This window comes from Dama dama, chromosome 15, assembly GCF_033118175.1.
Source record: "Dama dama isolate Ldn47 chromosome 15, ASM3311817v1, whole genome shotgun sequence".
Classification (NCBI taxonomy): domain Eukaryota; kingdom Metazoa; phylum Chordata; class Mammalia; order Artiodactyla; family Cervidae; genus Dama; species Dama dama.
The window spans coordinates 69,688,096-69,712,564 of NC_083695.1; the positions used below are offsets into that span (position 1 = coordinate 69,688,096).

Below are 24,469 nucleotides of genomic sequence, written 5' to 3' on the forward strand. Positions count from 1 at the left end.
TGAAGGGATTCTAAGTGCATGCTGAAGTATGTAGTCTTCAGTACTGTCTGTAGTTCGGTTTGGATTGATTAGTAACTCGCGAATGTTTTGATTTTACAGGCTAGTCCTTCCACTCCCCACCACTTCCCCTGGAAGATATGAGGTTGTGATGTTTTTATATGGGTCTATAAGGCATTAATAAACATCTACCACCTTCTTAGTCTAATAAAAGGAAATTTTAGTATATATACAGGTGAGGAACATATTCCTAGAACAAAGGAAAGTATATTGCATAAAGCTTACTTTTTTTGGGAAAAAAAAAGTATATTTTTGTTCAGTTCAGCTCAGTCGTGTCCGACTCTTGGCGACCCCATGGACTGCAGCACGCCAGGTTTCCCTGTCCATCACCAACTCCTGGAGTTTACTCAAACTCATGTCCATTGAGTCAGTGATGCCATCCAACCATCTCATCCTCTGTCATCCCCTTCTCCTCCTGCCTTCAATCTTTCCCAGCATCAGGGTCTTTCCCAGTCAGTTCTTCACATCAGGTGGCCAAAGTACCGGAAATAATCAACAAAATATTTTTTGTTGATTTTCTCATTGTTTTCCTGGAAAGGTGTAAACTTGGCAACATACTAGTATTGGTCTGAAGACTGACATTTGGAACTACTTGTATAGATGATCTTTTGGTCATTAAAACATCGTTCATCTAATAGCTTCAGTAACTGTTCTCTCTCTCTCTTTAGTCGCTAAGTCGTATCCGACTCTTGTGACCCCATGGATTTGTAGCCTGCCAGGATCCTCTGTCCATGGGATTCTCCAGGCAAGAATACTGGAGTGGGTTGCCATTTCCTTCTCGATGGGATCTTCCCTACCCAGGGATCGAACCCACATCTCCTGCACTGCAAGCAGATTCTTTACCGACTGAGCTGTGAGGGAAGCCCAGGAACTGCTCTAGTATATCTTTAATTTTCATGGGGAGCTAGAAATGACACTGATGAATGAGAAAATGGAACTGAAGAGAGATTATGTGTTACTGCATTCTAAGGAGCCCAGTGCATTTTTTCTCTAATAAATTATTTTCTCTTTCCCTTCATGTTGTGGGGACCTGTAGTTAATAGCCAGTAGTCAGGACTCTCTTCTATCCCTTTCTCTTGAAATTTCTTCAAGATTATTGAGTGGAAGACATTATTATAAATAAGGTTATTGCAGGCAGGAAAATAATTTCCAACTCGGTGCCTTAGAAACTAAAAATTCTGTTTTTAATGCTACAAGGACGAAGCTAATGCTACATGGACGAAGGAAGTAATCCATTGTCACATTTATGTTTAAATCCTTCTGAAATAAATTAATCCTTCCGAGCACCGTGTTAGCATAACAGTGACATGCTTTTTGTCAGCGCACTTCCCGGAGCTTTCTTGGGTCCCTAGCACCTCGGAGGATGTTCCAATATCTCTATTTAATCCTGGGCTCCTCCTAACACTAGGGGGAAGCGAAGAGCCTTGGAACACCCTCACAACTCTGGGAGAGGGAGGAGGGACCTATTGTCAAGTCACGCCTTCCCTACCTGTGACTGGCACAGACATTAGCCAATGGAACCGGAATAGGGCGCGCCGGCACCCCGCCCCCTGAGCGCCCCGCGGCCCCCGAGGCACCCTCTGGCCGTCTCCACCGCGGCGACGGCCTGGGCGGACAGTGCGCCTTGCGCAGGCGCGGAGCCTAGACCTCGCTGCAGCCCCCATCGCCTCCGGGAGTCGCACCCAAGGAGTTCGCCTGCTGGCGCGTCAGTGCTCTCCCCCTCGTCTGCCCTCCCCGGTCCCCCCAGCACCCTACGCACCCCGATGGCGGAGTTGCGGCCTAGTGGCGCCCCCGGCCCCACCGCGCCCCCGGCCCCTGGCCCTACTGCCCCTCCGGCCTTCGCCTCGCTCTTCCCCCCAGGACTGCACGCCATCTACGGAGAGTGCCGCCGCCTGTACCCAGACCAGCCGAACCCGCTCCAGGTTACCGCTATCGTCAAGTACTGGTACGTCTTGGGCCGCGCGGAGACCGACAGGGACGGGCTGAGAAGGGTTAAAGAGCCGGGGGCGAAGTAATTTGCCAGGGAATTGGAGGGGAAAGGAGAATGGTTAAAGCACTTGGAAGAGGGCTTCCTGCTGCGAGGGAAGAAGTTAAGGCTCAAGTTAGGAATGGGGACAAAGGGGTTAACGAAGCCTGTGGGTAGAGAAGGGTTAGCAAGGGAGGGGAGGAGGAAGGGTTAACTGGCATTAGAAGAATGGAGTGAATTGGGGGTGTCAGTAGAAGTTGAGGGGGCGACGGTCGGAGAGAGGGAACTGTAAACGTGGTGAAAGGAGGGGGCGCCTGGAGAGGGTCATAAGTGGGCGCGGGGAAGCCGGGGGGGGGGGGGGGGGCGGCGGCTGAAGTGAGATGGGGGAGGCGAGGCGGGGCCTGAGGAGCATCTGAGAAGGCTTTGGAGCCGCGCGGCCGGAGGAGCTCGGAGGGCACGGGACTGCACAGGGTAGGGGCGGGTGTGGGTCTGTGGGTTAGGATGTGAGCGTTGAGCTTGTGAAGGGATGAGGGGGAGTTCTCTTTTTGATACCTTCCGGATGAGCTCAGACATTCGTATCAGTGCAGTGCTTTTGCGTTTGAAGTTTGATGGAGCCGCTTCTCCCCATCAACTTTCTGCTTACTCTGCACAGTTCTCTTACTCTATGCAGAGTTTCCTCTGGCTCCGCGGCTGCTTTGCTCTAGGTCACTGGCTAGAACAGGGGCAGGCTGGGTCAGGGAGATCCATGGTTTGCCTCAGGGTTGAAGGAGGCTGCAGTAAACGATGAAGATCCGGAACTTGGACACAGGAGGATCCTTCAGTGAGATATTAAGAGAAACTCTGTGGTCTGGAGCGCCCAGATGTAGGCAACGGTTTCTCAGGGAAGCTGAGAGTAACCCCCAAGTAACTCTGTTAAGATCAGACCTGTGTACACATGGACTGCCCCTGGGGAAGGAATGGTCTTTTCTAGTTTCCCATTCTTTTTGCAACCTGTTTCTTCCTGCCACCTCTATTGTGGGGACTCTTCTTCATGGTCTTTCTGAACTAAAAGTTAACTGAGAAACTAGTTGAATCTGTACAAAACCACTTTCATGCAGGCACTGTATTAGATGAACCCCTTCATTAGCTCCTGAAAGACTGTTCAAGGCAGCCACTTGGGGTGTGGCCAAAGGGGAGGTACCCCCAAAGGGGGAATGAGTCGAGTGGATGTCTTTACTGGTTACCTTCCTTTAGGACTGAGTCTTTTCCCTCCATGGCAACCACTTACTTCTGGAGATGGCAGGAGCTGGGCTGTCTAGGGCTGAGGCCAGCTCCCTTTGTCTGTGGGAGGATGTGAAGAGGCTGACAGTGTGAAGGGCCTGGGGAGCAGCCACCTGCTCCGTGGGGAGAGCGGCAGGAGCAGCCTGCCTCTATCTGGTAGCCAGGAGGAGGTGTGGCCAGCAGTACAGTTCTCTCTGGCAGGCACGGTGTTCTTTGGTTGAGAGGAGTTTTTGAAGAGGTCTTTTGAGTAAAAAGCAGCTCTTGATAACTTAATCACCCATTTTAAGCTTTTTATTTTCATCTACAAATTATGGCAATTTTATTTCATTTTTATCATTCTTTTACCATTTACTTCTTTTTCTTGACTTATTACCATCTGGTATAATTCCTTTCAGTACGTAAACTTTTTATTTTGTATTGGGGTATAGCCAATTAACAATGTTTGTGATAGTGTCAGATGAACAGCGAAGGGACTCAGCCTTACATACACATATAGCCATTCTCCCCCAAATTCCCCTCCCCTCCAGACTGCCATGTAACATTGAGCAGAATTCCATGTGCTATACAGTAGGTCTTTGTTGGTTTGTACCACTATATTTAAATATGTTCAGTGAAGGACTCTATTGGCATACTTCGTGAGAAAAAGGGGACCTGCCTCTGCCATGCTGTTTGTCCGGCCTTGTTTGAGTATAAGGAGAAATCCCCTCTCAGACTTGGGCCACTGTTATTATGTCACCCAAGTGGACATGAAGGATAGAGTTGTAAAAAAATACTGAACACCGGCTTCCCTGGTGGTCCATTGGTTAAGATTCTGTTCTTCCACTGCAGGGGGCATGGGTTCGATTCCTGGTTGGGGAAGTTCCACAAACCATGAGGTGTGGCAAAAAAGAAAAAGGTAGTGAACACATGCAAAGGACTAAGACTGGTTTGGGAATCTGCTTTTTCCTCCATCTTCCTGTGAACCTTTTTTCCCATCTTGTTGCAAGTTTGTTAGCCAGGTCAGGACTTATCTTAAAAGATGGGCCAACATCTAATGATGAACAAAAATGATTGTATAGCACTTTGTGAAATTAGAAATGCTGCCTGGATGCAGAAATAAATGAGAAGGAACAGCTCAGGGATTGGTTCTTTCGAAGATTCTGAAGGGGTTGCATAATTAAGATCCAGCCTTCACATTTGGGATCCTATAAGCCCTCTTCAATTTTCATAGTAGGATGACTGACTGAGGCTGCCTCTGTTTGGCTGTGGCCCAGGGTATCTTGAGATTCTTTTTTCTTGTGACAGAAGGATGATTCTCTTGACTAGTAGTCCCTAGCCAACTGGGATATTGTGGCTGAAAGCTGAGGCTTTACTGCTCAGGGAGCTGAAGTAGAGCCAGTGCCCTGGGTCACTCTGGCAACTTCCCTGTGAAGTCAGGTGTTCAGGGACTTACACTGAGGGATGATCTGGGTCCTGGGATAACATCTTCTGCTAAGTGCAGAATATGATGATTTTCCACGTACTCGTCTGCTTCCTATCAGGTCTCCAAGTGAGTAGAACAGAACACCATGTACTTAAGGCTAATTTTGTTTGACTCTCGGTCCTTTTCTGCAGATGGAGTTTTCAGGTAAAGCCCCTCTCTTTGATGAAATGCCCTTTGGGAGACTTGGCCAGGGCTGTCAGGGGTGTGGTAGATGGGGAGCATGGAAGAGTAGACACAGTTTTGCCCCTTGTTGCTGGATGGACCTAGGCTGAAGGACAGGCAGGACTGGGACCTGGCAGCAGGGAGACTAGAGCAGATATGGAGCCTGTAATCATTTCCACCTGTTCCAGGGCTCTGCAGTTATCATGAGGTTCTTGCAGGGGTAGCCACCCTTTCTTTCTTCTTTTCTCCAACAGACTTTTCTAAATCCAAATGATTGTGGAATTGGTCGAGTGATTTACCCACTCACTCCAGTATTTGTGCCTGGAGAACTCCATGGACAGAGGAGCCTGGTAGGCTACATTCCATGGGGTCGCATAGAGTCAGACACGACTGAGTGACTAACTTGGCAAAAGCAGAGTTAAGGAAAGCCATGGAGATTTATCCCTTTTCCTAATCCACTCCGTTGAGATTCTAAGCTATTTGTAGCGACTTTCTTGCAAGTCCTATAAATAACTTAGCATTTCCCAGCAGAGAATAAGGACTTCTGCAAAGGCAAATAATGTCCTGGCAAAAGAGGGTGAAACCAAACCTACTGGTTTTAAATAGTGTTTGCATTGTGTGGTACTGGCATGTTTGCTGGGATCACACATGTGTAACATCTTTTATTTGGTTGGTTGTGTTCTTTCATCATATAATTCCCAGTGCCAAGTGTACCCCATCCTTGTCCCAGAGGCAAGCAAAGTTTTTGCAGTCTGTGGAACAGTCCAATGTCCGAGGCAGCTCAAGTACAGGGTTTGGGGGCTAAATGCAGACTTCTTTGTGCTAATGGTTTCCATTTAGTCTGTCTCTCGAGTCTACCACGTTTCCCCCTCCATTCTGAAGAAAAGCAGGATTCTTTTGAAAAGATAACTAATTACTCTGCTAAAGGGACACCTTCTTCAATTAAATCCTCAGAGTGAGCTAATGACTGAATCTCTTCCTCAGCTGCCTCTCTGTTGGAATTATGGGGAAGTCTAATGTGGTCCTCAGAGGCCCTGAATCATTTAATGTTCCAGCTCTACCTTTCAGGCAGCCGTCTCCCGGGATCATCTTGCAGTTGCAAGACCTCACAGGGCTCAGCCGGGCTCCTGCTGCAGTTCTCTGTTCAGAGCTAAGCTAGCCTAAGTTTGGCCTTTGTCACTTGCATGATAAAAGACCAGCTTTGGTCTGGGGTGTTCAGGCTGGGGTCTGGAGGCATTGGGTCTGTTTAGAACAAACTATAATTAACATAGGGCACAATATAGTCTTTCAGGAATTAGCTGTCTAAGAAGCAGGAGTGGAGCCGAGCCTCTGCTTCCAGTAACAATGCCCATTGGGGATGCTCAGGATGGTCTTTCAACAGAGGCCCATTGATTGACTGATGCACTTCTTGCCTTGAAGCTTGGCGTGTTTACAGGCACCGTGGAAGAGAGATAATCCCTGCCAATCCCACTTGGGGTTGGTAACTTGAAACAGAAGGAAGTCAAAGAGAGCAATCTGTCTGTTTTATTTCTAAAAGAGGTTCTACCTGAGATAGGAGAAGGGAGCCTCTTGTGCTTGTAGAGCTGGGCTACCTCTAGCTGTTCACCCTTTGTTCTTATCCTAGAGAGATGTGGCCCTCCCTTTAATTCTTTTACCCCAGATTCGTCCAGGATGGGGCCTGTAGGTTTGTAAGGCAGAGCCCTTTAGCTTCACATTGTCTGCTTTCAGGTTTACACTGACATCCCTGTGTTTTGTCTTTTGCAGGTTGGGTGGCCCAGACCCCTTGGACTATGTTAGCATGTACAGGAATGTGGGGAGTCCCTCTGCTAACATCCCTGAGCACTGGCACTACATCAGCTTTGGCCTGAGCGATCTCTATGGCGACAACAGAGTCCATGAGTGAGTGTGTGCTCTTGCCTTCTATCTCCTTCTTCCTTAGCCTTGAGCCTTATTTCTGAGTTTTGTTTTGCCGAAAGTTTTACTTTCATTTTAGTTTTGAAGGATTCGTTAACAAAAGAAACCACTTATTACATACATAATTTCAACTTTTAATAGATTAACTTAATTTCAATATACAGTCATTAGAAGGAAAAGAAATAGAAACAATAGAGAGAAGTAACAGCATGTACATCACCAAATTGAGCCGACACCTATATCCAGACTTGAATAGTGCTGGAAAGTCCCAAATGATGGCAATCTGGAGTCCCAGTTGGGAAAGGGTACTGAGCAGTGCATCCATCCCACGTGTGAGACTTCATATTGCAGTTTTGGGGGCTCCTGCTTACAGTCCCAGGCCGAAAACTGATAATCATCATCAGTTTGCGTGCAAAAAGGCAGCTCTGATTTAACTTTTACGGTGGTGTTTGTTTCACCTTGTGAGTCACAAGACTTCTTAGACCCCAGGGGGCTGCTAAGCCTTTAGGGGCTTACAAGATCCGAGACCCACTCCCTTTCTTACCTAAAGTGCTGCCTGACTGACTGTGCCTGTCGCTTGGAACCTGGGCAGTATCCAGGCAGGTCAGAAGCAGGTCAGAGGTCCGCCCTCCTGCTTCCGAAGCCTGCACAAGACTTCCTCTATTTTAATTTCCTTAGCAAGATTTTCCTGAGCAGAGAGGATCATGTCACAGTCCCTTGAATTTGGCATTTCTCACGTGGAACATCTGGGTTTCTACCTTCTGCCTGTAGCTACTTGTGCCGAGGTGGTCCAGATCAGGACCTGAGCTCTACTCATCTGGTGCAGGAAAGTGTTGATGATAAGAGAGAATTCCAAAAACTATTAGGTTTCTCCAAGCTTGTTGTGATGTTTGAGCTCAGAGGACAAGCATCACAGCTGTGACCCAGAAGTTGAGTTGATTCCTCTTGGTCTACTTCCTTTTCCCCCTTTTAGATTATTATAAAAATTTTAAAAGAAGCAAAGTTGAAAGAGTTTTACAGTGAACACTTCTATACCACTACCTGGATTCTACCATTAAGATTTTATTCTACTTGCTTTATCATGAATATGTACATCTCTGTTCCTCTGTGGATCTTACCTACTTCCTTTTTACCTCCAGTTATCTGTGCTCAGATCAGTGGCAGTACATTTTTTATCCTAGTCTATCTTCCGTTTGCTGCCCTGTGACACTTCTCAATCCTACCTGCCTCCCCTACTTCCCTGTCTAATCACTGAATTTAAATACATTTTAATATTAAGTTAAACATTGTCAGCTGAAAAAAATAGCAACAAAATAATAAAACCTAACAGTTGTTAAGCATTAATTATTAATATGAGCCAAGTACTCTTCTAATCACTTTATATGTATATGTATTAACTAATTTTCACCACAACCCTAAAATACTGGTAGGTACTAATATTTGCCCCACTTTACTGTTGAGGAAACTAAGACACAAAGAGATTCTATAATTTGCTTAAGGTCACACAGATTGGAAGTGCTGTAACCAGGATTCTAACACAGGCAGTCTGGCTCCAGAGTCTCTGCTCTTAATGCCTCTTAAACAATTGTATCATGTTCTCTAATAATTTTAAAATAATGTATAATGAAAAATTTTTTCATCTATATTCTTTTGAGGGAAGGGTTCTTCAATTTTAATGTAGTTTTCCCTCCCCCTTGTTAGCATGGTTAAGCAAGAGCCGATTTCTATTATATCTTTTCCTATTTTTTGCTTTGCATATTGTCTTTTTATTGCCATCTTTTTGGTATCTTGGTGGTGGCTGCTTAGTGTGTGCAAATTGAAAGAGTAGCCAGGCTCTTCCTGCCCTGCCTCAGCATAAGAGGCTGATTCGAAGAAGATGATAATATTCTTTTTTTTTTTTTGCTTTGTTTTAGTTCTTACTGTGTTTCATATCATTGTGTCAAATGCTTTACAATCTTATCAGGTCTTTTTGTTACCTCTGTTTGGTACATGAGGAAACTGAGTCCCTGGAAGGGTTAAATGATCTTCAGAAGTCACACATCTAGGCTATAAAAGAGCTAGGATTGCCTTGAGCTGTTCAGAGTTTGAGCTCTTAACCACTGGGCTAAACCACCTCTCTGATCACAGGTCCAACTCAACTTCCTCTTCACTCTTGTTAAGCTCGGAGGCCCAGGCTCTGTCTCCTCATTGATCACGTGTTGGGAGCAATGCCTGGGCCTGCCCTTTATAGCTTTCCAGACATATCCATTGCAGTGTCAGCAGAAGGCTTTGGGAACAGGGAATTAATCTTGCTTGAATCAAGACCCTGCATTACATTATTAATAATGGAGATAGAATAGCAAACAGATGCGGGAGTAAACGGACTGTGCTGGACTTTAATTTATATTTTTAATAAGAACCTGCAGAGGATATTTAGTGCCGCTAGCCTGTACCTTTTTGTTGACAGATTTATTCCAGTTAAAAAAATACTCTTTTCTATATGACCTAAAGATTCTTATAGTCTACCCGCCACTGAGATATGAGTCCAAGGCCCAGTTGGCATGAAGAACATTGAGAAGGTTCTATATTTCAAGAAAGGCAACCTCTGAATTTGAAAACCTTTTTGTTGACAGATTTATTCCAGTTTAAAAAATACTCTTTTCTAAAAAAAAAGAAAAAATACTCTTTTCTATGTGACCTAAAGATTCTTACAGTCTACCCACCACTGAGATATGAGTCCAAGGCCCAGTTGGCATAAAGAATATTGAGAAGGTTCTATGTTTCAAGAAAGGCAACCTCTAAATTTGAAAAAGGGCCTTTCTGTGTTTAGCAGTATCCCTGTATATGTGTGTCATTTCTAGGTGATAAAACACTTTGATATTCAGATGTCATTCATGACAATGGTGAGACCTCCCTTTGGACTTTTATCTCACCATTCAAGCCTAGGATTTTCTGGTATTAAAACCTGTCACTGGAAGGACATGGGAGGAACATTCTTGGATGTTTACTGAGTTCTGGTCTGTGTTGCAGAAGTCAAAAGTACCTTTGTAATTGGTCTTGTGCTGGTGTGACTGGTCTCTTTTTGATCCTGATAAGTTTCTTGAAGAAAAGTTAGCTTTTCCAAACATTTCATGTGGCGAGCCCTCTTTAAAACTGGTTCATGAATTCTCATTTAATTTAGTGCTTGAAACTGAGGTCAGAAAGGTGAGTGTTCTCTCACCCAGCTTAAGTGCTAAGAGGTGTTGAATTGGAATTATAACAAGTGAATTTCTGGCAACAGTCTTCTTACACTGTCTTTTGACTGCTCATTCAGTGAAAAGAAGGGCAGAAGCCTCGGTTCATTTATTCAGCATTCATCAAGTGCTGAAGTTCTGTTTTGTACTGGACACAGATGTCTTAGGGATAAGATGTCTTGAGGATAATATGCCAAGGCAAAATTCCTGTCTCAAGGAGTACATGCTATAGAGGGAGGATAAATGTAAAGATACTGAGTAAATAAATGCTGTGATCCATGATGTGAAACATGACCTGGGAGCACAGTGGAGCAAGCGACTTGTAGTTGGGCTGCTGGATTGGAAGAAGCTCCAGGGAGGAAGTGAAGTTGGAGAGGAACCTTGTAGGAAGGGACTGGGGGAGATCTGCAGTCTGACACTCTCGGGCACAAACATTCACTTTGGGAACTAAGAGGAGGTTTCAAAATCTTCTAGCCCAGTATTTCCAAAATTTTTACTGCTGCCTTCATAATTTTTGTCACCTATAGTATATTACCTACTTTATGTTCTCTTTAAATTAATCTCCTTTTAAAAAACTGATATCTTTTTACAAGTTAATCACCTTGGTGGTCCAGTGATTAGAACAGCAGGGGACATGGGTTCAGTCCCTGGTTGGGGAAAGTTCTCACATGCTGTGGCCAAAAAAAAAAAAACAACAAGTTAAATCATTACCATATATGGGAAACCATTATCACTTGCTGTAATTTAAACGTACTTATTAAAGTAAACATAGTGATAACAAAGCAATGTTATTAAACTCTAGCTCAATTCTGGCCTGTCAGAGAAGATTCTAAGCCTGAGGTCAGCTTTCTCTGTCCAAGAGATTAGTAAGTATGAGTGAAGTATTTAAAAGACACACCAACACCAAATAGAACCTGGCCGTAGGTATGATTAGAAAAGTTGAAAGACAATTGAGAAGAGAATTTTTTTTTTAAAGTATGAGTCAGTATTATTTAGTCACATACAAATGGGAAACACTGATATAGTCCATATCTCTTAATTGTGCAATTGAGAAAGCACAGTAGCATACCAAAGGCCATACAGCAAGTTAATGTCTCCTGACCTGTCAGCAGCAGGGTCTCCCGACATCCAAAATGTTCTGTGTAACAAGGTCCTGCTATATAGCTCAGGCAGCTATATTCAATATCCTGTAATAAACCATAATGAAAAAGAATGTATGTGTATGACTGAATCACTTTGCTGTCCACCAGAAACTAACACAACAATATAAATCAACTATACTTCAATTTTTTTAAAAAGTGTAAAAAGTAAAAAATAAAATGTTCTGTGTGTGCTCTCCTAACTGGGGAGAAAGGAATATGGACAGGGCATTGTTAGTCTTTAAGGTAATAATATAAGCAAACTTTTTTTTTTTTTTTAGTTTTGACTATATTCTAGAGTAGCGCTAAGCTCTTTGTATTATCCTTATAGTAATAATATGACATAAGGAATTTTTATCACTTCTTGCTCATAGATACAGTAATTTACACTTAGAGAACTTAATTGCACAGGTGGTAAATTAGCAGTCAGTTCTAGCAACCCCAAAGCCTGTGTTCTTAGCTATTGCCCTGTATTACTTTTCCATTTTAATCAGTCAACAGCATTTATTAAATGCCTACTGTGTACCTCTTCCCATTAAGGTCTTACTTTATCCTTATAGCTTATGGAGGACAGGAACAGGACATGAAGAAGCCCAGGTGTCCCCTGGGTTTCTTCTTGCTCCTGGCAGGCTTTCTTTGGCGAGCAGGAGGGGAGCCCCACCCTGGTAGCCCTGAGAGGGGTGAACAGCAAGCTGATTGGATGAGCCCTGGGTTGGCCAGTTCCATCCAAGTTCTTTCCCTGTTCACATTCACTAATGAAACAGGACAAGAGAGCACTTGTTTGAATTAAAAGGTTCTTAAGAGGCTATTTCTAAAGTTGGAGAGATGGAACAAGTTCCACCTTGGGGCAGCCGCATGGGAGATGGGCGTGTTTCTCTAGAAACCCTAAGGCCACCCCCAGCTGATTTCAGTGGCCAAGACTGTCCTTGTCACCCCACCCCCCCCACCCCCCTGCTTGAGAGGCGTGAGACAGCTGAGCTTCAGCTGCCAAATGCCTGTCGGAAGCCTGCAGCTCTGGCTCTTCTCTTTGTGGCCGGGCAGCTGCTGGCTGGAATGTGGGGCTTTGCAGGGCTGTGGAAGAAGTGGCTTCAGCACCCCTCTCCGTGGGGATTTCTGGCTGACCCTGGTCCTGCCAGCAGTCCCAACAGGACCCAGGCTACAGGGGGTCTGACTGAGGCGCAGGATGCTGGCTAGTTTCAGAGTGTTTGTGATCTCAGGCGGACTTCCCTGGTGGGATTCCACTGGGCAGGTCATCTGCTGTTCATGTCGGGCTGGTTCCAAAGCCAGCCTTTGTGTGGTGTTGGCTTGCAGGCTGGCAGCTCCAGAGGGCAGAGCCCACACCGCGACTCTACCTCCACGGTTGATCTGGGCTCTGCCCCACAGACCCTGGCTTCTTGGCAGATGTGTCATGGAGTGGAGAGGTGTTCTCTCACCCCAGGGGCCTGGAGCTGCTGCTAACTGGCTCCCCGTGGCTGCCTCTGCCAGGCTGGTGGAGAACCTTCTCTTCCCTTTGGGTTTCTCCCATCTGGGCTCTGCACCGAATGAATTATTTATTAAAACACTGGATACAGATTAACTTTTCCACTTGTTGTTTTGCGTGGCCTTGGTCCCCTGCAGTTGGGAAATGCTCATTTTCCTCTCTCAGAGCTTGGTTGGCAGGAACTTTTTAACATGCCATTTCATCCCCTGGGGTTTCCAGTGGAGATCCTGCCTGTTGCCATAACATACCTGTTCTGGGAGTGCGGGCCCTCTAATAGTTGGCCTTTGCTTTCTTCCCAGGGCTCTCCAGAGGCTGACAACTGGATTGCCTCTCTAGACATCCACAGATGGCAGGCCCTCTCCCTGGCTGGGCACAGCAGGCTGAGGAGATCCTTTGCAGGTTCACTGGAAGGCAGGCCTTGCTGACGCTTTGGTTCCTCTCTCTGTCTTTCATCTCAGAGGTGGTTAGTTTCAGTATGACCTTGTAAATTGTGATGTTCTCTGCTAAGGGCAGGGGACCTGGGCTACCTGGAGAGAATGGGGTGTTCTTGGTCTTGGCCCAGGAATGGGCAGAAGGGCCAGCAGTAGGAATAGAGCTCTCCCTGAGGCAGAAACCACTGCTCTGGGCTGGATTTCAGGCCCCAGATCTTGAATTTTGAAACTTTGAGAATTCGTTTTGTAATTTTCTTTTGTAACCACAGAAGACCTGAGGCATTGTGGGGTTCCTAGCAGATCTGTGTGGGTGTGTGGCTTTATCCTCTGTAAAGCATTTCATTTTGTAACATGGATTCTTTCTTCCTTCATGGTGTAAGTTTCTAAATTTTCCAGTTCAAGGAGTCCTTCAATAAGGGGGCAGTTGGGAAAAGATTCCTTGAGCTGGCCCAGTCAAACTGACTGAACAGTCGAGAGGCCTGATTAATCTGGGGTGACTGCCAGGCTGGTGTGGCACCAAGTTGGTCAGCATTGGGAAGTTTCCTCTTCCTGCAGGGAGAGGGGAAGAAACTCGGAAGCCCTTATGGGTTTGACATGATCAGATCTCAAAGTCCCAGCATTCTTCTCTGCTATCACATGCTTTTCGACTCCCATCTTTCATGCCGCAGTTTTTCCCAAGTATGCTGGTCCTCGCACCTGCCGTGTTCTGGGTCTGGATTTGCCAGCATCTCCCTTGCCCAGTATTCTGACTCAGAGATCCTGACTCAGGACTCTGGTCTTTGGCTCCTAAATTCATTCCTCTGTCCTGCCTCTGGGGTCTCCCAGTCAGCTCCCTGTTTTCAGTAGCTCTGTTGTGCTGTCTGGTCCTAAGATGTGTGTGGAGAGGTCTTGTCCTCACTGACCTGTGCCCCCGGAAGTGGGCTCCGCACCCCTGCACATCTCTTTGTGGCTTGCTGACCTGCCTGCTGAGCTCCCCACAGAGCACCAGCACCAGCACACTCCCAGTGGCAGAGCTGCACTGAGTCCCAACAATGGCAGAATGGACTTCCCCAGGTGGCTCAAGTGGTAAAGAATCCACCTGCCAATGCAGGAGATGTGGGTTCCATTCCTGGGTCGGGAAGATCCCCTGGAGAAGGAAATGGCAACCCACTCCAGTATTCTTGCCTGGGAAATCCCATGGACAGAGGAGCCTGGTGGGCTACAGTCCATGGGATCACAAAAGAGTTGGACACAACTGAGCGACTAAACAACAAGAACAACAAGGCAGAACCCTGGAGAAGGTGATGTGTTTGGGTCGTGGTGGTGATCAATGAGAAGTCATACTTAGCTCCTGTCCTTGAAACACCCAATGTATATACTTGGTAGGAGTTGCAGAGTCCCTGGGAAAGAGGCAACAGTGAGAATTAGGGCTAGGAGGAGCTTTTGGCTTTGCCTGACTCTAAGGCATTGCGGCTGTCTCCCCTCATCCTGTAGCCTTCAGTGCTTCAAGAATCTTAAACCATGTAATGATAATTGTAGCTCCTACTGTGTGCAAGGCACTCTTCTAAGTGTTTTATATAAACTCATTGAATCCTCACAATGGCTCTGTGCGGTAGGTATTATTAAGCTTATTTTGCAAGGAAACTGAAGCACGGAGATGTTAAAGAACTTATCCACCCAGCAAGGGAATGCTGGAGCTGGGCCATCAACCCAGGCAGTTTGGCTCCAGCAGTCCTCACCCTTTCCTTCCTCCACCTGTACAGGGAGTGTGGTGGGAGGTACCCTCTCAGACCACTGTTACTATCATGCATCTCAGTTCAAAGGTATCTTGGATTAATGGAGTGTGACTAGGTAAGCAGGAAGTGCTTTGCAGGAGAAATGTTGACCTGGGTATTGAAGCAACTTTGTAACAAAAGAGTCCTGCCAGGGAATGGCAAGGGGGTAGGTGACAGGATCCTGTGTCAAACATAAGTCAAGGCTTCTGCAGCCTTACTGTGACCATTTTTAGTAGGTTTCCAGCAAAGTTTGGGACTCTTAACACAAAGTTGATGCTTCTGACTTGGATGTCAGGTTCACGTGGTCACGCTTCCTATGTGGTCAGGGATGTGCCTAGCATTCCAATAGCCCAGAGGATATCTTGCATAGAATGTGTGGACTATGATCATTCTTTCTGGGGAGCGGGTATAGAAATGAGGAACATTTCAAAATCAGGACTCATACCTTGTAGCTGAGGTGTCTGTAGTGTCAACATGGGAAGGATTTTTGGTCTGAAATGAAGTTGTCTTATCACTCTGCAGAGGATATATTTTTCCTCTGTCATTATATTCAATGCAAACTGTCATTTTTTAAAACATCTTAATCCTTGTAATGTTTATTTTTAATTAATAGGCTTTATATTTTAAAGCAGTTTTAGGTTTGAAGAAAATGGAACAGTCTGAAGAGTTTTCATATACCCCTTCTTGCCTCTGCATATAATTTTCCTGTTACTAAATTGCTTTTGTTAGTGTGGCATATTTGTTACAATGGATGATCCAGTATGGATACATTATTACTAGCTAATGCCCTCTAGTTTCCATTAGGGTTCATTCGTTTTGTTATATAGCTCTGTGTGTTTTGACAAATATGTATCCTGTATCCACCCTTAGAGTATCTTACACGGAATAATTTCACTGCCCCCAAATGCCCTGTGCTTTGCCTTTCTATCCCTTCTTCCCTCCTCCCAGACCCCTGACAACCAGTGATTGTTTTCCTCTCTAGTTTTACCTTTTCTGAAAAAGCAAGAGAGTTCCAGAAAAACATCTATTTCTGCTTTATTGACTATGCCAAAGCCTTTGACTGTGTGGATCACAATAAACTATGGAAAATTCTGAAAGAAATGGGAATACCAGACCACCTGATCTGCCTCTTGAGAAATCTGTATGCAGGTCCGGAAGCAACAGTTAGAACTGGACATGGAACAACAGACTGGTTCGAAATAGGAAAAGGAGTACGTCAAGGCTGTATATATGTCACCCTGCTTATTTAACTTATATGCAGAGTACATCATGATAAACGCTGGGCTGGAAGAAGCACAAGCTGGAATCAAGATTGCCAGGAGAAATATCAATAACCTCAGATACGCAGATGACACCACCCTTATGGAAGAAGGTAAAGAAGAACGAAAGAGCCTCTTAATGAAAGTGAAAGAGGAGAGTGAAAAAGTTGGCTTAAAGCTCAGCATTCAGAAAACTAAGATCATGGCATCTGGTCCTATCAGTTCATGGCAAACAGATGGGGAAAGAGTGGCTGACTTTATTTTTGGGGGCTCCAAAATCACTGCAGATGGTGATTACAGCTATGAAATTAAAAGATGCTTACTCCTTGGAAGGAAAGTTATGACCAATCTAGACAGCATATTAAAAAGCAGAGACATTACTTTGCCAACAAAGGTCCATCTAGTCAAGGCTGTGGTTTTTCCAGTAGTCATGTATGGTTGTGAGAGTTGGACTATAAAGAAAGCTGAGCGCAGAAGAATTGATGCTTTTGAACTGTGGTGTTGGAGAAGGCTCTTGAGAGTCCCTTGGACTGCGAGGAGATCCAACCAGTCCATCCTAAAGAAGATCAGTCCTGGGTGTTCATTGGAAGGACTGATGCTGAAGCTGAAACTCCAATACTTTGGCCACCTGATGCAAAGGGCTGACTCACTTGAAAAGTCCCTGATACTGGGAAAGATTGAGGGCGGGAGGAGAAGGGAACGACAGAGGATGAGATGGTTGGATGGCATCACTGACTCAATGGACATGAGTTTGTGTAAACTCCAGGAGTTGGTGATGGACAGGGAGGCCTGGTGTGCTGCGGTTCATGGGGTCGCAAAGAATCGGACACGACTGAGCGACTGAACTGAACTGAACTGAAATGTCATGTAGTTGGATTCATACAGCATATAGCCTTTTCAGATTGACTTCTTTCACTAAGCAGTATGCATTTAAGGGTCCTTCATGTCTTTTTGTGGTTTGATAGCTTATTTCTTTTTATCGCTGAGCAATATTCCATTGTATGTATATACCATAGTTTATCCACTCACTTATTGAAGGACATCTTAATTGCTTCCAGTTTTTGGCAATTTTGAATAAAACTGCCATAAACATTCATATGTGAATTTTCTGTGGACATAAGTTTTCAACTCATTTGGGTAAAATTGCTGGATCACATGGTAAGACTATGTTTAGTTTTACAAGGAACTACCAAACTGTCCTCCAAAGTGGCTGTACCATTTTGCATTCCTGTCAGCAATGAATAAGAATTTTTCTTATTCTGTGTCCTCTCCAGCATTTGGTGTTGTCAGTTTTTGGGATCTTAGCCATTCTAACAGGGATGGTAGTGGTATCTCATTGTTATCTTAGTTTGTAATTCCTCAATGACACATGATGTTGAGCATCTTTTTATATGCTTATCTGCCACCTGTATCTCTCTCTATGTATGTGTTAGTCACTAAGTTGTGCCTGACTCTTTGCGATCCCATGGACTGTAGCCCACCAGGCTCCTCTGTCCATGGAATTCTCCAGGCAAGAATGCTGAGCGGGTAGCCATTCCCTTCTCCAGGGGATCTTCACCACCCAGGGATCAAACCTGGGTCTTCTGCATTTCAGGCAGATTCTTTACTGTCTGAGCCACCAGGAAAGCCTGTATCTCTTCTCTGGTCATATATATTTGGTTTTGTTCTTCACCTTCTCTCCTTCCCCATTTTACCCCTGACCACAAACCCCTTTTTCTCACATCATGGGTGCAGACAGTGCTTACTGGCATATTTTCCTTTTGGTCACTTCTCAAGCCATTAAGTGACTTAATTCCCTTGAATAGGGGCTGACTCCACATCTGAGGGCTTCCCAGGTGTGCTAATGAGTGGTAAAGAACCTGCCTGCCAATACAGGAACCACAGGAGACGGGGGTTTGATCCCTGGGTCAGGAAGATCCCCTGGAGGAGGGTGTGGCAACCCCGTCCAGTATCCTTGCCTGGAGAATCCCATGGACAGAGGAGCCTGGTGGGCTACAGTCCATTGGGTTGCAAAGAGTTGGACATGACTGAGCAACTGAACACATCACACACCACATCTGACTTCTCCGTCTCTCTGGTTTTTAACTGGGGCTGGCCCATGTGTTCTGTACCCTCTTTTCCCTAGTGACACCTTCTTTTCCCTGGTGTCTTTTTACAAAGTCTGTAGCTGGTATTGGGTAGGCTGATAGCCTGCAACTTCAGTCCCAAGGTTCAAGATTGATTTGCCCTCCAGTACAGATACTACAAAGACTGGAGTACAGACGTGTCCACAGCAGACGCTGGCAAACTTAATCTCACCTTAGATGAGAAATGAGTATACCAGGTTCCTTGAGGCTCCAGCCAGACCTCAAACTCTCTGTCTTAGTTGAACCAGCATCAAGAAGACTCTTTTGAAGTCCGAAACTTCCCTGTTCCATTCATTATTGTTGTCACTTTTTAGTTACAAATTCACTTTTTTTTTTTCAATTGAACCATTTTACCAAAAAATGTTGGAATTAGAGAAGGAAGAAAAGAAACCGTTCATAATCCTATCACTTTTTGTTTGCGATCCTATGTCTGTCCTCATTATGACTTCTGTAAACAGTTCATTGTGAATGATGCTGTGCCCAGATAATGCAAGGATTCTGTCTTGTGTGAGTCTCTCAGTTTGAGGTTAACATCTTCCAAGGCTTCCCTAGTACCTGGCTTATGCTGTTTTCTAAATTCAGCTGGGCCACGGCTGCTTAAATTTCCAATTTCTAAAAACAGCACTTTTGCCTGGGATGATGGCTCCTACCCATTGTCAGGTTGCATTAACTCCATCCATTAATTTTGCTGCTTGACTTCTCACAGAAGTGAAGAGTAGAGCTGAGGTATGTATATGTCAACTGCGCTGGTGACCTTTTTAATGCAAATCACCCTGCAGGGTGGTGGTAGTCTTGAGAGTGTGTGTTGTTCTTTTTGTTGTGTGCCCCTTAGGAAGTTGATCAGCAATTAGATTCTGTGATCATTGTCACGTGGAAATTAGCACCACGAGCCTCCTTGTCTCTCCCTTACTTGGGTGTGTGGATACAGAAGACTGAGACTGACCTTACAGAGTACGCTAGGGTGTCAGCACCCAAGGTACTGATGACAAATTCTCAGACATAGGTAAGACCCTTTTCAGGTAATTACCTGAAATAAATGGGCTACCGTTTAGGACTTTTGAGGCTTTCTGCCATACATAGGAATCAAATCCATAACATAATAATACTCTTGTGTTGCAGCGAGATCTGATCAGTGGATCTAGGAGAAAGGATGTTCTGTTGTCCTTTCCTGGCACTGGGTCTACCGGGTGATGGGTGGACACACTTGGTTCTCATCCAACATTAATTACTGGCCACTCTTATTTGCTTGGAGGGTCAGCCATTCACTCATTACAGAGATAGTCATTGCCGGGATAGTTGTGGGCACGAGGTATGTAGTAATGAAAAGGATACTGCTGGTCTGGTCTTGTCTTCATGGAACCTCCAGTCTTTTGGCTGAAGCATCCTTGAGCAGGAAAAGTGTGGGGAGGTGGACTTGTTGTAGCCTCAGAACCTTAGGTATCAAACACAGCCTCCCTGCCTCCTTTTCTGCAGTCTGTCCCTTGAGGCCTAACGGGGGAGCTCTTTGTGAGCTGGAGTCCTGAAGCTCAGAAATGAGGCCAGGGCTTTGTTCTTGGCTGGGCCAGTTGCTCATCTGTAAATGAGAATGTGGATTCATAGCAGTTACTCAGAGAGATGTGGTTCACTCGACTTCAGGCCCTTAACTAGCAGGTTAGTATAAACTGGTGGCCTCTAAAGGTCCTTTACCTTCCAACTCCCTCCCATGTTACTCAGGCTTCTTGAGTCCCCATCATAGAACCAGCTTTGCTGCAATAAGGCCAATCAAGGAGATATTTTGTTATTCCAGTGCTGACCTCCGTGTGATGCCTGGAGGTACTTGGAGGCTTGTCTCTGCTACCAGTTTCCCTGCCTCTGATCTCAGGCTTTTCAGCATGAGGTGAGGAGCTTAGGAGCCATGCCTGTGGAGGGGGCTAATGGAGGGTAACTAGCAGAGAATGGAGCCTGGCCCAGGCTCCCAGTCCCAGGGGGTCAAGCTAGCTGGCTGCACTCTCTGACTGTGATGGATTTGACTCTTAAATGCTTCTGAAAAGCTTGTTTGGTTTGAGGAAAAAACTTAGTGAAATCCGACAGACAACACCATGGCTTGTCCTAACCCCTTCTCCTTCCTGACCTAGCTTTTTCAATATATCAGGTTGCAGACATGCTGGATTCCTGCCCTCCTGGAGCCAGTCTGGCAATTTTTCATTCCTATAGCCACAGGTTTTGCACAGAGAAAAGGCCAGAAGGAAAGCAGTGACTGAGCAGGGAGCCTTTGAGGTTGGAGCTTTACAGGAGCTTTGCTACTATAGAGCCCTTAGTCCTATGCCAGCTCTGTGGTTGATGGCGATGTTCATACCATATCCCTCCCTGCCATTCACTGACCTCCTGTCTCAGTAATAGCCAAAGGCTATTGCCACCGAGATTCTTTAATCCACCTCATCCCTTGTTGTTCTTCTCCTTACTCACTGTTCCTGCAAAACCAGGCACTCTGCTGCCTCAGGGCCTTTGCAACTGCTCTCCCCATGTTTAGAAAGCTCTATTCTCAGACAGCTTCATGCCTTACTCCCTCATCTCCTTAGGTCTTTCCTTAAATATCACCTTTTAGTGAGGCCTTGCCTGACTTCCTTACTTAGGATGGAAACCCTGAGCCCCCTCCATGAAACACTATCACCCTTTCCTGCTTAATTTTTTTAAAGCACTTATCACCATTTACCTTATTTTACTTAATTGGCTTGTTTGTTGTCTGTCTGCCCTTCTTCCCACTAGAATGTAAGCTCCCCTAGGGTAAGGATGTATATTTGCTTTATGCATTGATGTTCCCCAGTACATCAACAAATATTTGTTGAGTGAATGAGTAACTGAAAAATTTAAAAACCTTGCTTTGGGGTTTCTCTTGCTATTGGGAAAGCATTTTCACAGCAGAGGCAAAGAATTCTTCTGGCCCAGCACCAAGTCTGAGCATTTAGCTCATGCAGGGAGATATCTTCAGTTTGGACCTATGTACTCATCATGGGGTTGATGCTCCATGGGAATTTTCATAAGAGTCAAGAGCTTTTCTCTGGGAGGAGGTGTGTGATTTCAGTAGAAATGCTGGAACCTTGCTTTATCGGGGTGGGGGAGAACCCCTAGCACCTGGTGTGGTACTTGGTGTATAATAAGCCCATAATTGGTTTCCTGAAGTGTTTAGTGCACTTTATGTTTTAAATGCTGGGGATAACACAGGAGCAAGACAGGTAGGGTTTCTGTTCTCATGGATTTTACATTTTAATAGGAAAAAAATGTTAAAAAAGTTTTAGGTAGTACAAGTGCTGTGTTGAAAATAAAGCAGAGATGATGTGCTGGAGATATCCAGGTAGAAACTGGGGTTGAGGTAGGTGGAGAGGTTACATTTAGCAGGTAATCAATGATGGCTTCCTTGAAGACACAGCATTTGAACTGAAAGCTCAGTGACAAAGTACCAACCAGGTTGCCACCCCCTGCAACTCTAGGGGCACCATTCATATTATTCTGTGCAATTTGTGCTCCCTGGAGTTGTACAATGCTCTGGTGACTCAATTATGTGAAGATTGTAGGCAGTGAAAATTGCTATTCCAGAGGCCCTGTGGTAGTAAGGACCTTGACATGTTCAAGGAACAAAAAGAAGGCCAGTATACTTGGGGCTTGGTAAGAAGAGCACAGTGGACCCTGATGAGGTTGGAGTTTGAAGGCAATACAAAGAATGTGGCATTCAACAGATTATCTATTATCTGTTGATGAGTGGCGCAAAGGGATGATGTGATGGGGCAGAGGATTTAGGAAGCTTTTCCAGTAACGTAGGAAGTCAGCACTGGTGTGAAGTCAAGAGAACAGAACTGAGTGATGGTTTTATTTTCCTAAAAAGGAGACATCTGCACAGTGACTCCAAGGAAATGCCATTAAGATACTTGAGTCTGACTTTGGTAGTGACTGTGAGGAAAGCTCATTGCTTTTTAATACTGTCTTATCTTGTTTGTCATTGAATATCCCAGCCTGACTGTTTCTTTGGACAGCAATGGGAATATTACTACCGTTTAGCATTTGCTCAGCTGTGACGCTTTGTGCCCACGTACAGAACACACAATAAGTACAGTCCTTGCTCTTGGGGAATGGAGATGCTGAAAAGATTTGTTCCTTCCCATTACCCTCTTTCAGGTGTCTCGATCTGGGGCAGCTGACTTCCCAGAATCCTGGAGGCAGGTGGGTGAATAGAAAGTCCTTGGGCAGAATGCCCTGGCTCTTGGGTTTGCAAGAAGCCCCAGGCTGTACACCTGTGTGCAGAGTCTTGCTTCCTAAATCTGACTGTGATCTTGCTGCTATTGGCCTAGCCTTTTTTTTTCCTTATTAAAAAAAAACGATCTTAGTATAGATGCTGCCTTAGCCCAAAGCCTCGAATGGGGGCTCTCCTAGTGATGCCGAGTAACTCAAGCACCAAGCTCCTCTTTGGCCTAGAATTCCTCTAGAACACTGGGTGGGCTTGGAATCCCTCTGGGGACTGACCTTTGGGTTCTTTGGTGGTGATTGGGAGTAGAGGGGAGAAGGTATAGTTGACCTCCACTAGGGGAGGATGAACTCTCAGCTTTTGCCATCTTGCAGAGAAAGGGTCTGCTGCTCTTGGTTTGTTGCTTTTCTTAGATTCAGTTTTCAGGCTGGGAGGCTGTTTGCTCACTGAAAGCCTGGGATAGAGTTAAACCACCCTGAGCGTTGGGAGCCAGGTGGATTGTTTAGCTGGGGTCTCAGCTGAATCAGCCTGGGAGCTACTGTTTTTAAACCTGAGGAATGCTGTGGGAACATGCTAGTTGACTCCCAGCAAGGGATCCGGGGAAACATCTACTTGAGTGAGGCAGATGCATTCCATGAGTCGGGTTGGATGACACGAAGCAGAAGGGCATCTACTACTCAGAGTTCAAGCTCAGAGGTGGCTGCCCTGCACCATAGCCTCATCAGAATCCCAGCTCAGCATAAGGTGCAGTCTCGACTGATACAGTTTTTTCTTTCTTTCTATTTTAACTTTCTTTAAGATTGTGCAAAATTAACATGATATAGCTGGAAGTGTTTTAAAAAAACATAGCTATGTCAGAATATTACCATATAGACATTGGAAAATAATTTTACAAAGTTTTACTACTTCATTTAGTCCTTGTGTAGTCACCAAACAAGACTTCAAGATAGGTCATGATGTATCAGTACTTGTGAACTGTTCAAAATGAAAACATAATCTTTGCAAATGTTTACTTTGTAATTGTTTACTGAATTCTGTTGTAATGGCTGTCACTCAAAGCATGGAAGCAGCCAGGAAGACTCTTGGGCATGGTTTGAGGAATCCAAGGTCAGGAACTTGGGCAAAGTTGGAAGATCCAGCACCTCTTGAAGGTTGAGGCTGGTTAAGCTTCAGAGTCTAGAGGGTAGGGAAGCTGGAGGCATCTGCTGCTATTCTTAGGGAGAAGTGATGAACAGGACTGCTTCTGCTGAGCACTAAGTAAGGGAAGGTTGACTACTAGCTTCTCTGTATGGGTACTTGCTAGTGCTGGACACTGTGCCACCCACTAAAAGCCTCCCAGCTGCCCTATGAAGTAAATATTCTCATTCCAGTTTAACAGGTGAGGAAACTCCAGGGCACGTGGAAATTAACTTGCCCGAGGGCCAGCTGGAAAATGGTGGAGCTGGGCTTTGTGTCTTGTCTACGTCACTGGATTCATCTCTAGCATCTTATTAGGACCATAAAGTAGGATAATTTTTTGCAGTTTCTGCCCCGAATCCACCTTGGGACCTCCAGAGGGTTCAAGGAGCCCAAGACTAATAGGACTGTCCTGTGTTTCTATCCTCACTTCCCAGCCTCCCTGCCCTGCTGGCAGGCTCACTCTGCCTAAGCCCTTCAGCTCATAACCTTGGGCTGGCATTTGCCCCCTTATCCCTTGCCCAGTGTTCTAAATTCTGTAAAACTTTGCCTTTTTTCTCAAATTTAGTCTCATTAGTAAATATTTTAGTCTCACTCTGTTCCATTGTTCAGCAAGCCTTCACCGAGCACTTCTTTGTCAGTTACTGGTGGTGCAAAAAGGGGGCAACTCCAGTCCTAATGGGAGAACTAGGAAGGCAGTTACCGTATAGCAAGGAGGGTCCTGTGGTGGAGGGTCCTGTGGTGGAGGCTTGCACGGGAGTAAGGAAGAGTGGTAGGTGCCCTATATTGGTCTCAACAAGAAAGAGTTTGGCACCTTCAGAGTAGGATGACTGGGGAAGGGTTTGTTTGTAAAGA

At 45.3% G+C, this 24,469-nt stretch overlaps 1 protein-coding gene across 3 annotated transcripts in view; it reads left to right on the forward strand.

The window, feature by feature from the left end:
- The first annotated feature begins 1,618 nt into the window (after positions 1-1,618).
- Positions 1,619-24,469, forward strand: part of SUFU (SUFU negative regulator of hedgehog signaling) — a 105,287-nt gene continuing 82,436 nt past the window's right edge. The window contains exons 1-2 of one of the 3 annotated variants that reach the window (XR_009696138.1): positions 1,619-2,002; positions 6,672-6,806. Coding sequence is in view for 2 of the 3 variants with exons in the window: in XM_061162489.1 (XP_061018472.1) it covers positions 1,821-2,002; positions 6,672-6,806 (317 nt within the window). In the remaining variant the exon portion in view is untranslated. The remainder of the gene's footprint in view (positions 2,003-6,671; positions 6,807-24,469) is intronic. The other 2 variants (XM_061162489.1, XM_061162490.1) reach the window with 2 other exon arrangements.